At 42.0% G+C, this 15,611-nt stretch overlaps 1 protein-coding gene across 2 annotated transcripts in view; it reads right to left on the bottom strand.

The window, feature by feature from the left end:
- Nucleotides 1–9,500: 9,500 nt before the first annotated feature.
- Nucleotides 9,501–15,611, bottom strand: part of LOC126262286 (very long-chain-fatty-acid--CoA ligase bubblegum) — a 215,895-nt gene continuing 209,784 nt past the window's right edge. For both annotated transcript variants that reach the window (XM_049958805.1, XM_049958804.1), the window contains exons 16-17: nucleotides 15,177–15,297; nucleotides 9,501–9,948 (exon numbers count right to left, since the gene is read on the bottom strand). In XM_049958805.1, the coding sequence (XP_049814762.1) occupies nucleotides 9,869–9,948; nucleotides 15,177–15,297 (201 nt within the window). In that variant the 3' untranslated portion in view covers nucleotides 9,501–9,868. The remainder of the gene's footprint in view (nucleotides 9,949–15,176; nucleotides 15,298–15,611) is intronic.

Here is a 15,611-nt window from a genome sequence, read left to right as displayed (position 1 = left end):
TGGATGTATGGTGTGGGATTATGGAGGACAGAATTATAGGCCCCTATTTCATCGAAGGAAATCTTAATGGTAGGAAGTACACCACATTCCTGAGAGAAACATTAGGTCTGTTATTGGAAGAAATACCATTAGGAAAAAGGAACAGAATATGGTGTCAACACGATGGTGTCCGGCACATTTTTCGCTGATGGCTGGAAATGAGTTGCAGAGACAATTCCCAAATCGTTGGATTGGACGCGGAGGACATGAGTCGTGGCTGGCTCGTTCGCCACACTTGACGCCTCTGGATTTTTTTCTTGAGGGGATTCGTAAAAGACATTGTCTATTATGATGTTCCAACTACACCTGAAGATATACGAGAGAGTATTGGCAGAGCATGTGCTTCGATAAGTGCCGATGTGATAAGGAATACCACTCAATCCACAATAAGAAGACTGCAGCACTGCATTGATACCAATGGTCATCACTTCTAACAGCTTCTGTAAATGGACGCTCATTCCACCTTTGTGACCTTCGTTGACCTTCAAAGACCTTACAGTTGCACATCATTGGATTCGTCTCGATAGACGCTATCAAAAAGTAAATACCAAACTGTAGCATCCCATTTCAAAAGAAAAAAAAAAGTTGACCTTCATATCTCTGAAGCGGTCCCACCCAGAAACAAAAACCCAACGTCATATTATGGCCCCGGTGGCCCCGGTTGTACCATGCAACTTCTGTCCCACAAACTTGTCAGTTCCTACCATACTTTCGGAGTTATTCTTGGTGGCAATAGTTAGTGACTCACCATCCCTTAAGATTTACGCACGTCAATGTGATGATTGGTTTCTCCCTGCGTCGAATAGTCTTCCCATAAACATGTCACATCATTAACCATCTGATATTTTCTGCGTGGTCATAACTACACCACTGAGTGGATTACGCTTGCCAGTATAGACCAACCTTTTTGAGGCCATGGGTTCACACTTCAGCAACTGACCAGGCCCCCGGAGAAAATACGCATTAATGCTACACATACTTGGGGGTACTGTCCAACCTAAAAACGTATGACTTATAATAGTTAAGCCAATGGCCTTGCTGCAGTGGTAACAACGGTTCCCTCCAGATCACCGAAGTCAAGCACTGTCGGGCTGGGCTAGCACTTGGATGCGTGACCATCCGGTCTGCCGAGTGCTGTTGGCAAGCGGGGTGCACTTAGCCCTTGTGGGGCAAACTGAGGAGCTACTTGATTGAGAAGTACCGGCTCCGGTCTCGGAAAATGACATACGGCCGGGAGAGTGGTGTACTGACCACATGCCCCTCCATATCCGCTTCCAGTGACACCTATGAGCCGAGGATGACACGGCGGCCGGTCAGTACCGTTGGACCTTCATGGTCTGTTTTTAGTTAGTATAATAGCTATAATTATTAGTCTGCAAATGACGTAAATGCTGATGTGATGTTGTTCAGTACATCGTCCTCATTCACCAATATAAATATCTGCGCTAATACTCATTAGACGCTGTTCATACACACACACACACACACTGTCCACTCACGTTAATATGACCACCTGACGCAAGCCTCAATAACCACCTTTTGCAGAGTGTACTGCTGTGAGACGTACAGGCAGAGTCAGCATTGTCCTGGAAGATACCGACAGGATGTGGAGTCATGCCGACCCCAATGCCGTGGTGAGCTGCACTAGATTTCTCGGCTGAGGATCCACGGCGCTAACAGCCCGATCGAGGTGTTCCCACAGATTCTCGACTGGGTTTAAATACGGAGAGTTTCGTGGGAAGGGGAGTAGTGTAGACTCATCCTATTGTTCTTCTAAACACGCACATACACTGCGAATAGTATGACACGTTTCATTGTCCTTCATGCCAAGAAACAACAGACTGCATGTAGTGGCCTACACTATCCCATAGGAAAGATGCCTACTTGTGTTGATCCATGGCGTCTTCCAAAATGACGAGATCGCGTAGGGGATGCCACGAATACATTCCCCAGACCATAATGCTCCCTCCTTGTTTGCTTCCAGGCTTACCACGCTTTACACGCCAACGGCCAGTTGTCCAGTGGAGCATAAAACGTGATTCATATGAAAAGATCACATGTCGCCACTCAATGGGCATCCAGTTGCTGTACAGTGCGCAGATTCCACCCTTCGTAGCCGACGAACTGCAGTCAGCATTGGTGCATGTACCAGACAGCTGCTGAGGAGGCCCATATAGGGCTGAACGCTCATTGAGGAGTCATTGCTGGTAGCCCTTGGTTCCTCTAGGTATTCGACTGTTAAACTTCTATTTGCCCATATATATCTCCACAACCTCTACATCTACATCTACATCCATACTCCGCAAGCCACCTGACGGTGTGTGGCGGAGGGTACCTTGAGTACCTCTATCGGTTCTCCCTTCTATTCCAGTCTCGTATTGTTCGCGGAAAGAAGGATTGTCGGTATGCCTCTGTGTGGGGTCTAATCTCTCTGCTTTTATCTTCATGGTCTCTTCGCGAGATATATGTAGGAGGGAGCAATATACTGCTTGACTCCTCGGTGAAGGTATGTTCTCGAATATCCACAAAAGCCTGTACCGAGCTACTGAGCGTCTCTCCTGTAGAGTCTTCCACTGGAGTTTATCTATCATCTCCGTAACGCTTTCGCGATTACTAAATGATCCTGTAACGAAGCGCGCTACTCTCCGTTGGCTCTTCTCTATCTCTTCTCTCAACCCTATCTGGTATGGATCCCACACTGCTGAGCAGTATTCAAGCAGTGGGCGAACAAGCGTACTGTAATCTACTTCCTTTGTTTTCGGACTCCATTTCCTTAGGATTCTTCCAATGAATCTCGGTCTGGCATGTGCTTTCCCGACGATCAACTTTATATGATCACTCCATTTTAAATCACTCCTAATGGGTACTCCCATCGTGCACCCCTCTAATTTATGGCCTATGGTGCACCACAGTTGGCTCGGCGACGGTTGTGGATAGGGCCTGTGCTGGTACTGCGAACGGCTGAAAGCAAGGGGAAATTACAGCCGTAATTTTTCCCGAGGGCATGCAGCTTTACTGTATGGTTAAATGATGATGGCGTCCTCTTGGTTAAAATATTCCGGAGGCTAAATAGTCCCCCATTGGGATATCCGGGGGGGGGGGGGGGGAGACTACTGAGGAGGATGTAGTTATCAGGAGAAGCAAACCTAGCGTTCTACGGGTCGGAGCATGGGATGTCAGGTCCCTTAATCGGGCAGGTAGGTTAGAAAATTTAAAAAGGGAAATGGATAGGTTGAAGTTAGATATAGTGGGAATTAGTGAAGTTCCGTGGCAGAAAGAACAAGAATTCTGGTCAGGTGAATACAGGGTTATAAATAAAAAATCAAATAAGGGTAATGCAGGAGTAGGTTTAATAATGAATAAAACAATTGGAGCGCAGGTAAGCTACTATGAACAGCATAGTGAATGCATTATTGTAGCCAAGATAGACATGAATACCACGCCTACCACGGTAGTACTTGTTTATATGCCAACTAAACTCCGCGGACAACGAAGAGATTGAAGAAATGTATGATGAGATAAAAGAAATTGTTCAGATAGTGAAGGGAGACGAAAATTTAATAGTTATTGGGTACTGGAATTCCATTGTAGGAAAGGGAAGAGAAGGGTTGGGTTTTTGGGGGAGGAGACCAGACATCGCGGTCATCGGTCTCATCGGATTAGGGAAGGACGGGGAAGGAAGTCGGCCGTGCCCTTTCAAAAGAACTATCCCGGGATTTGCCTGGAGCGATTTAGGGAAATTACGGAAAACCTAAACCAGGATGGCCGGACGCAGGATTGAACCGTCGTCCTCGCGAATGCGAGTCCAGTGTGGGAAGAGAAGGAAAAGTAGTAGATGAATAAGGAATGGGGCAAGGAATGAAAGAGGAAACATCCTGGTAGAATTTTGCACAGAGCATAACTTAATCATAGCTAAGATTTGGTTTAAGAACCATAAAAGACAGTTGTATACGTGGAAGAGGCCTGGAGGCACTGGAAGGTTTCAGATAGATTATATAATGGTAAGACAGAGATTTAGGAACCAGATTTTAAATGGTAAGACATTTCCAGTGGCAGATGTGGATGTTGACCACATTCTTTTGGTTATGAACTGTAGATTAAAACTGAAGAAACTGCAAAAAGTTGGGAATTTAAGGAGATGGAACCTGGAAAAACTGAAAGGACCAGAGGTTGTAGAGAGTTTCAAAGAGAGCATTAGGAAATGATTGACAAGAGCAGAGGAAATCAATACAGTAGAAGAAGAATGAGTCGATTTGAGAGATGAAATATTGAAGGCATCAGAGGATCAAGTAGGTAAAAAGACGAAAGCTAGTAGAAATCCTTGGATAACAGAAGAGATATTGAATTTAATTGATGAAAGGAGAAAATATAAAAATGAACTAAATGAAGCAGCAAAAAGGAATACAAACGTCTCAAAAATGAGATCGGCAGGAAGTGCAAAATGTCTAAGCAGGGATGGCTAGAGGACAAATGTAAAGATGTGGAGGCGTACATCACTAGGGAGTAAAATAGGTACTGCATACAGGAAAATTAAAGAGACTTTTGGAGAAAAGGGAACCACTTGTATGAATATAGAACTACTGATAGCCTTGGGAGAGCCAGCCCTGACGAAACTCCACCTTCTCGTGAGCAAGACGTTTGAGACTGGCGAAAAGCCGGCCGTGGTGGCCGAGCGGTACTAGGCGCTACAGTCCGAAACCGCGTGACTGCTACGCTCGCAGGTTCGAATCCTGCCTCGGGCATGGATGTGTGTGATGTCCTTAGGTTAGTTAGGTTTAAGTAGTTGTAAGTTCTAGGGGACTGATGACCTCAGATGTTAAGTCCCATAGTGCTCAGAGCCATTTGAACCATTTTTAGACTGGCGAAATACCCTCAGACTTCAAGAAGAATATGATAATTCAAATCCCAAAGAAAGCAGATGTAGCAGGTGTTTAATAATTCACGGCTGCAAAATACTGACACGAATTCCTTGCAGACGAATGTAAAAACTGGTAGAAGTCGACCTTGGGGAAGATCAGTTTGGATTCCTTAGAAATGTTGGAACACGTGAGGCAATACTGACCCTACAACTTATCTTAGAACATAATGTAATTAAAAGCAAACCTTTGTTTCTAGCATTTGTAGACTTAGAGGAAGCTTTTACAATGTTGACTGGAATGCCCTTTCAAATTCTAGAGGTGGGAAGGGTCAAATACAGGGAGCGAAATGCTATTTACAATTTGTACGGAAACCAGATGGCAGTTATAAAAGTTGAGGGACATGAAAGGGAAGCAGTGGTTGGGAGGCGAGTGAGACAGGGTTGTAGCCTATCCCCGATGTTATTCAATCTGTACGTTGAGCAAGCAGTAAAGCAAAAATTTGGGGTAGAAAAAATTTGGAGTAGGAATTAAAATCCATAGAGAAGAAATAAAAACTTTGACGTTTGCCGGTGACATTGCAATTCTGTCAGAGACAGCAAAGGACCTGGAAGAGCAGTTGAACAGAATGGACTGTGTCTTGAAAGGGGGCTATAAGATGAACATCAACCAAGGCAAAACAAGGCTAATGGAATGTAGTATAACTAAATCAAGTGATGCTGAGGAAATTAGATAAGAAAATGAGACACTTAAAGTAGTAAATGAGTTTGCTATTTGGAGAGCAAAATAACTGATGATGGTCGAAGTAGGGAGAATATAAAATGTAGACTGTCAATGGCAAGAGAAGCGTTTCTAAAGAAGAGAAATTTTTTAACATCAAGTATAGATTTAAGTGTAAGAAAGTCTTTTCTCAAACTATTTGGAGTGTAGCCATGTATGGATGTGAAACGTGGATGACAAATAGTTTAGATAAGAAGAGAATAGAAGCTTTCGAAATGTGGTGCTACAGAGGACTGTTGAAGATTGGATGGGTAGAGGAGGTAGTGAATAGAATTGGAGAGAAGATGAATTTGTGGCACAACTTGTCTAAAAGAAGGGATCGGTTGGTAGGACATGTTCTGAGACATCAAGGGATCACCAATTTACTATTGGAGGGCAGTGTGGAGGGTAAAAATCGTAGAGGGAGACCAAGAGATAAATACACCAAGCAGATTCAGAAGGATGTAGGGTGCAGTAGTTACTTGGACGTGAAGAAGCTTCCACAGGATAGAGTAGCATGGAGAGCTGCATCAAACCAGCCTCTGGACTGAAGATCACAGCAACAACAACATATATAAGTCATCCAAATCATTCTGCCTCTTCTGAGAGTTCTTTTTGCTCTTACACGATTCTCTCATTTTTCCCCAATGGAGCCTTTACCTTCAGTTCACTTTGTCCCTGATTTATTTGGGAATGCATTTTCTGACCTAACAATCCAGCTGTGTACCTTGTCTCTGTATATATACAGAGACAAGGTACACAAGTGGATTGTTAGGTCAGAAAATGCAGTCCCAAATAAATCAGGGACAAAGTGGACTGAAGGTAAAGGCTCTATTGGGGAAAAAAATGAGAGAATCGTGGAAGAGCAAAAAGAACTCTCAGAAGAGGCAGAATGCTTTGGATGACATTACAGATCAAGACGCGCATATATATACATATATGTGTGTGTTTTTAGAATGGCTACTCCGCAGCAGAAATCATTTACTGTTCTCGAGTTTGCGAGGTGCAATTCCGTGATAACAGTGCAAATACGTTGCAGGTTGAGGTACCAAATTGATCCTCCGAATGGGTGGAATATTCGCAGATGGTATCGACAGTTTCTAGATACAGGATGTGTATGTAAAGGAAAGAGTCCTTGCCGCCCTCGTGTTTCTGAAGAAAATGTTGCACGAATTCAAACTGCTTTCCAACGTGATCCTTCAAAATCAACTCGTCGTGCCAGTCTGAAGTTACAACTGTCTACAACAATAATTTGGCGTGTTTTGAGACGTCGTTTGGTTACGAAGCCGTACAAGTTACAGCTGTTACAAGCTCTGCGTCTTGATGACAAATGCAAACGTGCAGCATTTTGTAACGAGATTCTTGGTGCTGTTGACAATGATAACACTTTCGCACAATGCATCGTGTTCAGTGATGAAGCGACTTTCCATGTTAATGGTCAGGTAAACAAACACAATGTTCAAATTTGGGGCCTACAGAACCCACATGCAGCCACTGAACATATATGATATTTGCCCAAAATTGCTGTGTTTCATACGATATCCCAATCATCTGTTTACAGCCCATTCTTCTTTGATGGAAACACGGTTAACGGTCATCAGTATCTCGCTGTGTTACAAAACGGTGTTTCCGAGGCTGCACGAAGACAACTTCATTTTCCAACAAGACGGGGCACCCGCTCACTGGAGTCGCCAAGTGAGTGAATATCTGAATGAAACTCTACCGAACCGTGGGATCGGTCGTCAAGGAGCTGGCAACTTAGCATGTGTCAGCTGGGCTCCATGGTCACCGGATTTGACAGCTTCTGACTTCTTCCTGTGGGGTTTCGTTAAAGACAACGTTTATGTACCACCATCCCCAAGGAACCTGGGAGAGTTGAAGAACCTTATCCGTACTGCCATAACATCGTATACGAAGAACATGCTTCCCCGAGCATGGGAGGAATTTAAGTATCGATGTGACATTGTTCGTGTCGCTGACGGAGGACATATTGAACACCTGTAATCTGCACTTGAGCGGGTCGTAAATATGTGTGTAAAGTTTCATATTCATATGTCTTAACGTTTAATAAATATATGCATTCGAAATACGCATATTCTTTTTGAAACACCCAGTATGTGTGTGTGTGTATGTGTGTGTGTGTGTGTGTGTGTGTGTGTGTGTGTGTGTGAAGAAAATTAGTGGAGGCGTCTAGTCTATTTCTCTCTGATAGCACCGAGAGCCCTGCCGAGCATAATACCTTATCTCCTACTGGGGGATCTTTAGTGTCTTTGGCATTCACCTTATAAAACAGCATAAGCGTCTGAATGTTAAGCAACAACACATCATCGAAACCTCTACTCAAGTTCCTCCATTTTCTCTCACAACCAATTTCCAACGGTGAAAATAGCTTACACTTCTGAGATTCGAATCTTCTACAGTTATGTCCAATTCCACCACTTAACACCGTTTTTGACCAGAGCCGCAGAAACTAAACAAATTACTTAGTTTAATGTTATTCTTAATTATTTATTAATTAATTTTAGTTTATTTTTTATTCTGTAAAGCAACTGTGATATTGTCACAGGATCATACAATATGTCACTACATCAATTGAATAAGTATATTCAGTAGTAATATGTTTCCATAAAACGTTAATTTAAAATTATTATTAAAGTACAGCAAATATTGCAGGTAAGGGTCGTGGACTATAATTTAAAGCTATGTAGGGAGATGTAAATGTAGGCCATTGTCAAAGATAATAAAATTTTTCTGCGTTTGTGACCGCATTGTCAATATGTAAAACTACCGATGTTTCGGTCACTGTTATAAGTGACCTTTTTGTTTTTGTTGTAAATAAGAAGTTTATTTACAACAAAAACTTCCTGAAGAAGATCACCTGTAACAGTGACTGAAACGTAGGTAGTTTTACATATTGATAATACGGTCACAAACCCAGAAGAAATTTATGGGCTCTATAGGGAGGCGCTGAAATGAAACGACTTGAAAAACCATGAGAAACCTAAATTAGGAAGGTTAGACCTGAAATTTTCCAAATTTAATTCATTTTACTAAGTGAAAACAACCACAATCATCTTTGTAGCACGTTTCTCCAAAGGTTCTGTCAATTTGACACTGATTACATTGTTGCGCCAATGGCCTATGAATGATGTACTCCACTCAGTCGTCACAGAAATTCCTACCCCTCACAAAAAAAATATTTTTTTCAGCGGCTGAAGCTGGATTAAATGAGTGTGTCCCATATCTTGTGCAAATGTTGAGCAGTTCGTAACTTTTCAGCTTAAGTTTTTACGTTCTCTCAAGGAAACCTGCGTGATCCGGATGCCATGCTGGAGAAGTAACAAGTAATGACATTCAGCAAATGTAATGTACCACTCTGTATTCAAGAAAACGAAGTTTAGTTGTTCAAGATACAGAAGCAAAGGCGTACGCAAGAATAACTGTCTTCAGGTATAGCATTGCGAAACTTTTCACTATACTTGCAATTTTCTGTGTTCTGAACTAGTAATAAGGTTAAAACTATAACTTTTGATATGGAGTTCAACACAGGTAACATTTCGGATTCTCTAGTAAAAAGTTAATGGCCTAGATTTTTGCAGCTTATCCAAAGGTCGTAATGATTGAAAAGGCCGTTCGACGGTTTCTGTGGGAAAAAGGAACACAAGAAACGTCGAAAACCCAAAAATAGAGATTGTTTGTTTATCCTAATTATATGGAATATCACGTTGTGGATGGAGGAATGACAGATGTTACTGAGTTACCTGATTCGTCAGGGGTGAAGGAGAAGTCACATTTTGTAATAACTAAAAATATTTATTTATATTTTATTTCTTACAATGAATACAAAAATTCCTCCAGTGTTAAACTAAGGAAATAATTTACACATGTAACACTTATATACATGAGCTTAAATTGTGACGTATTTACAGGCTTCGTTACAGAACAGGTACGAATAAGTACAACATAATAAAGGCACAGCGAGTTCTAACAAGTAACTGAGAAAAGAAATACATCATCTTCGAAAAATAACACCGAAATATATCGGATTTCTTGATGAGAGGATCTTTTCAAAAATAGTTAATGTATATCATACAAAAGTACCTCTGGCTTGCAAAAGCACCACCAGTAACACGGCAGCAGTCGGTCATCTTTCATGAAGACGCGTCCTTAAACAGTCTTGAGTACTTGCTCTTCTCCATGCAGCACACAACGCTTTACGTTCCCTTGTAGAATCGTTCAATGACGTCAGCATACTTTTCTGCAACTACATTTCGTTTCACTTTCATGGTTGGTCCTGAAATTGAAAATGAAACCCCTTAGAAAAAAAAGATACACAGTAACAACATAACTTACAAGTATCTGGGGCTTTACATCTACAAGGTGATTCCGTGATGATGATACAGACTTTCAGGGCCGATGGAGAAGAGTAAATGTATCAATTTGAGGTAAGGAGGCCACGGTATAGGAATGACACACTCCCAATGTTCTTCGAAATCAGAAAGGAAAACCCTTAAGTAGGGTTTGTTTATTGCAGTTGCACAGCCTTGTTAGAATGCTATGTTAGGAATGAAGCAACGACTGCAGCAACTCAATTATCTTATTTGTCGTTAAGAAGGGGAAGTTATCTGTACATAAGATAAGAATTCCCCAACGAGTCAAATACTTTTAATACTCTACCGCAGCAAAGTTTTTTAATCATAATGAATTCTATAGCGGTAGTGATGATCTGCGGATTTACGAATTTGAAGCTGAATGAATGTTACCGTTATTGTAACGATATTTTTTATTACTTCCTCAGCTGTCTTCCTCAGGTGTGACGAGTGCAGACGTCAGATGCTCGCTACTGTTGATTTCAATGACATTGTTAACTAGATAGCAAAGACAGCTTAACTGTCGTAAATAATTGGTTACTGAGTACTGAGAACTCACACACCTGTATTAAGCAGTAACCTAGTGGCCAAAACTGCGTACCTTAACTTCACGCTGGAGTGCACTCTGACCGTACTTCAAAGGAAATAGCCGCTTTTTTCCTCACAGTTCCAAATGCTGGATTCCACTATACTTATATCGGTGGTAATAACGGTCGTCGAGATGGGAGTAAGACTACTATAGCATATGGTTCACAAATAATTTCTATCTACACTGAATTAACTCCATAGAGGCAAAAATACTGAATTAATTTGTTGATTGTCATTTTATATTTCTGCACAAATAACTGAAGCGTGAATGCTCCAGAGTTCTCATTTTAGTTCTGCAAGCTGTTGCTCTAGCATTTGGAAAATTTCTGATTAGATGTATTGTTTCACTGTCATACATAACGAGATTGTGACGGCGTAAGCTGTCACTGCACACCTGTCAGCAAAGACGAAACGCGAAGATCGATAAGTAGGTGCAGGATCAAGGGCACCTATCACAAGAGAGGCCAGAGACACACCCGCAAGCGAAAAGCCACCAATGCCATGTCAACAGCAATGTATTTAGGCCGCCGCTGATGGAGGGCTTCCCCCTCCTGGATGATGCCCTCTCTCCCTCCATTTATCCCTCCTATCAACTCTGATCCTCACCTCCCCCTCTCTCCCTCTGCCCTTTCCCAGGCTCCCTCTCCGCCCTTCCATCTTGTTTTTACCCCACCAACCATCTCTTTGACTCCATTCTCTCCCCCCAGTCCTTTTGCTTTCCGCTCCACTGCCTTCCGCACTCCTTCTTGCTTCTGCCCAACCCCCCCCCCCCTTTTCTATGTCCACTCCCTCCAATCGGCTCCCTCCCTGTCTTGCTTTTCCTCTCCTCCCCCCCTTTTTCCCCCTCATCTGTTCGTCCCCCCCCCCCCAAGCCTTTATGTCTACTCCATAGTGCAGTGTTTACGTGAGCATTGTCACTGAGTATTTTAATTGTGTCTGTCTAGTCACTATTCGCGACTTTTCACCATGTTCCAGTTGTAAACAGACACCGTTTTATCACCTGTTTTTATTGTTTTGATATCTCCTCATTATGTTTTTCACTCTACTGTAGCCTGCAGAGTGGCATATTGTGCTGCTGCCAGGCCCCCTCCTCCCCTCTGTGGGGTGGGGTGGGGGGTTTGGTGGGGGGGAGATCGAAATTCAACAAAGAAAAGAAAAGTTAGGCCTAACTGACTCACTCAGGACTATAAGAGGACTAGCAGTGTGAGACTGAAGCTTCTATAGCAAGATTACAGATATTGTCTGGAAGAGGACTATTACTGATGATGAGCTTGTACCACAGAACATGGACTCTATTCCAGTTAAGTAAATGTTCATGTAAATAAAGTACTGTATTGATCCACGTGTGTCCTGGTGTTGTAGAAAGAGGATACCAGCCACCCATAACAACATCCTATCCCTTGCTTCTTTATGGTGCAAAACTCTACAGAGATCATGTAACACTATTTCTCTCAAAAAAAAGTCTGTTTTTTCTTAATTTCTGTTATGAGTACTAGCAGTTTATTAATGACTTTCGTGAGAAAATAACAGAGCCTATCTACTGTCCCATAATTACTCTCATATTCACATTTTGTAGTAGTTTTCTCTCAACAAACGCTTTTGAAAACATTTGCACTGGAATCTAAGACACCAAGGTGTTTCAAAAGCTTCTGTAAGATGTGAATCTTCTCATGGCGTAGTATCTGATAATCGAATTACGGGAATTTAGCCTTAATCAAACCTTGTCTGTGCTAACATTTGGGCTGTAATTCAAGCCATCTTCGGAGCGAGAGAGACAGATTTTGATTTCGGCTAAAAACGAAAACTAAAATCCGTCCGAACGAGCCTTGAAGGCCCAATGGTACCGACCGATCTCCGCGTCGTGATCAGCCCATAGGCGTCACGGGCTGCGGATATGGAGGGGCGGGCATGTGACCAGCACACCATCCTCCCAGCCTTTATCAATTTTCGTGGCGGGAGCAGCTGTCTCTCAGTCAAGTAGCTCCACACTTTTCTTGACAAGGGCTGAGTGCACTTCGGTTGCCAGCAGTGCTCGGGAGACTGGAAGGTCACCCATCCAACAGCTTGCCAAGCCGGACGGCGCTTAACTTCGGTGATTTGACGGGAACCGGTGTTACCACTGTGGCAAGGCCGTTGGCTGATTCCAGCAATTTTATGGATCTTCTGTAAGATGTTCCATAGGGAGAGCGTCTGACGAAACAGGATGACAAGTGTAGGGCACAGAAAATTGTGGATATTTATCCAACTTACTTGGACATTAAAACTGTTGTCACCGTTGATGCATTTTGTTAAATGTAGGAATTTTCGGGGTGTACGCATCCCTCGTTAACGTTATTCACAACCACTAGCGTGACACAGTATTAAGCGCACGACATATATCTCAGTATGTCTATTTCAGATGCAAAGTTCGAGGTGCAAATATTGTTGGTAGTATGCTGGAAAATAATTCAGGATACTTTAAACTTCATACGTATATTTAAGCGAAATGGTGTTCCACGGAGTATTTGCAACTGAAACAATTAAGAAAAAAGCAGTAGAATTTGAACTCATTGCATGATTTACAATATAATATTACTCGATATGTTCAACCACTGGCAACATGTAAAAGAATTTTAAATAACGTCTGTAACACTGTGGTGTACTAGAAAAATGTAATACATGCAGGAATAATTATTTTTCGTTATGAGATATGATATTCAGCCGTCAGTAAACGAAATCTAACAGTTTAATTTCATTTAAAATTTTAATAGAGAACTTACAGCTTTTCTCAAACGGAATATCATGTAGAGGAGTAAATGAATCTGCTACGACGTTGTCTCAATTATTTGTGTGGTATTTCACACAGCTATGAGTTTTGCAGCGTATAAACAGCAGCAGAAATTAAGTTTGAAATTTAGCCTACTGTAACTGGGCCGTATGTTAATTCATACTCACAAAATTAATGCGATAACTTTTTGTTTACTGGTGGCACATTCCTTAACGTTTCCGTACAAAACACATGCGTTTTTGAGTGAACTTCTGTGTGCCACTCATTCAAAACAGTATATTTTCGTACCACATCAGTGCGCACACTAAAGCCATCAAATACGGCACTTTAGTTTCATTGCTATGTAATCCAATATGACGTTTGCTCGATTTTTCTTCTATCAGCCGGTCACAGCTCAGATAACTGACACTTATTAGTAATTGTTAAAATTAATTGCTGTCGATGGATAAATAACTGTAATTTGGATAACTGATGTCGCAAAGTAACCGTTTAGCCCACCTCTACAGTGAAATTTGCATCTAATCTATTCTAATCTAATCTAATCAGCGTTTTATGATAGTGATTGTTTCCAGAGAAAAAATTGCTGTTCCGTTCCAGGTAGATTTCCAACGTGTTGTCTTTTTCACATTAATATGATTTTCGATGACACCTAAGAAAAACGAAGTGCTACATCCCACTCTATACTTACATCAACGTCTTGGTCTCTGTTGGTTAAGTGATCCTGCTTTCTAATCCCAACCGCCGCCTTTATTTTAAGGCCCCTCTTCAGCATCTGCCCCAAAATGCTGCTAACTAAATCAGCGATAACCGGGCATTTCCTCACCCGCGAGTACGAAACAAAGATCGTGGCACAGGCGTCAAACTTCTGGGTAGAGTGAAAAAGGAGACGACTGAGGTTTCACCTTTCGGTTCAGGCGCAAAAAGCAAGCACAGAGACCTGAGGAAGCCAGGTGGGGAAGCTGTTGAAATATGATGAGAAAGTAACATTCATTCTGCTCGAAATCCTGTAAATCTGGAGATTAGGAATTCCGTTGTTCCTTTGAGAATTCTCTCCTTTTTTCCGAAAGATGACACTCCCCTACATCCAGAGGACATACTGCACGCAGGTACTCAGAACACATACATATTTCGTCATGGATATCATATCAACGAACTCGACACGTTGTCAGTTCATGACAGAGCACCACAAACTTGTAGAAATAAGGAATACCAACAACAGTACTTTTCAAAAAATATTTTAACTATGCGACCAGTTTTGACATTGCTTTGATGTCATCTTCAGACCCCTATGCAAACTGAATGATACCCAAGCATCGGTGCATAACGATAGTTGCGAATAATATCCACTGGTCTCATAGATTTCTATTTAGACGATGTGTGGATTCCAGCCATCTAACAACTATCTAGTTGTTGTTATATGGCTGGATTGCACACATACTGTACATAGGTATGCAAGAGACCAGTGGATATACATGGTACCTGTCTTAATGCATCCATGGTTGGATATCAACATTCAGCTTGCATAGGAGCCCGAAGGTGACATTAATACAGTGTCGAAACTGGTCGTATAATTAATATATTTTATAAAACGTACGGCGGTTGGTGTTCCTTATTTCCACAAGTTTATGACCAGCTACAGTCCCATGTTCGATTCAATGATGGATCATCCAGAGTATCGCTAAGTCGGTGCAGACATATTATCAAAGCGGGTACTGTTAGAAGAGTAGGTTTCCAGTTGACAGTTTTCTAGAGACCATTATGACAACAACTATCCTCAAAATATCTAACTGAACTTACCCAGTTCACCTCCTTGTAGCGAGAAGTCTTTCTCCAGAATAGCAAATTTCTGTATCCTTTGTGCATTGGAGATTGCTTTTTCATTTGCCCTGTCTATACCTTTTTGAATTCCTTCCATTACCTGGAAAGAAAAGAAGAAATTAAAGATAAATTTGAAGAATTTTGTCACAAAGTCATACGTTGCTGTATTGTAAACATCCAGTATCTAAAAATGGTTCAAATGGCTCTGAGCACTATAGGACTCAACTTCTCAGGTCATTAGTCCCCTAGAACTTAGAACTAGTTAAACCTAACTAACCTAAGGACATCACAAACATCCATGCCCGAGGCAGGATTCGAACCTGCGACCGTAGCGGTCTTGCGGTTCCAGACTGCAGCGCCTTTAACCGCACGGCTACTTCGGCCGGCCATCCAGTATCTGTGAGGGATAATTTG

This window comes from Schistocerca nitens, chromosome 6, assembly GCF_023898315.1.
Source record: "Schistocerca nitens isolate TAMUIC-IGC-003100 chromosome 6, iqSchNite1.1, whole genome shotgun sequence".
In the NCBI taxonomy this organism is placed as follows: domain Eukaryota; kingdom Metazoa; phylum Arthropoda; class Insecta; order Orthoptera; family Acrididae; genus Schistocerca; species Schistocerca nitens.
This window is presented reverse-complemented; position numbering and strand designations above follow the sequence as displayed.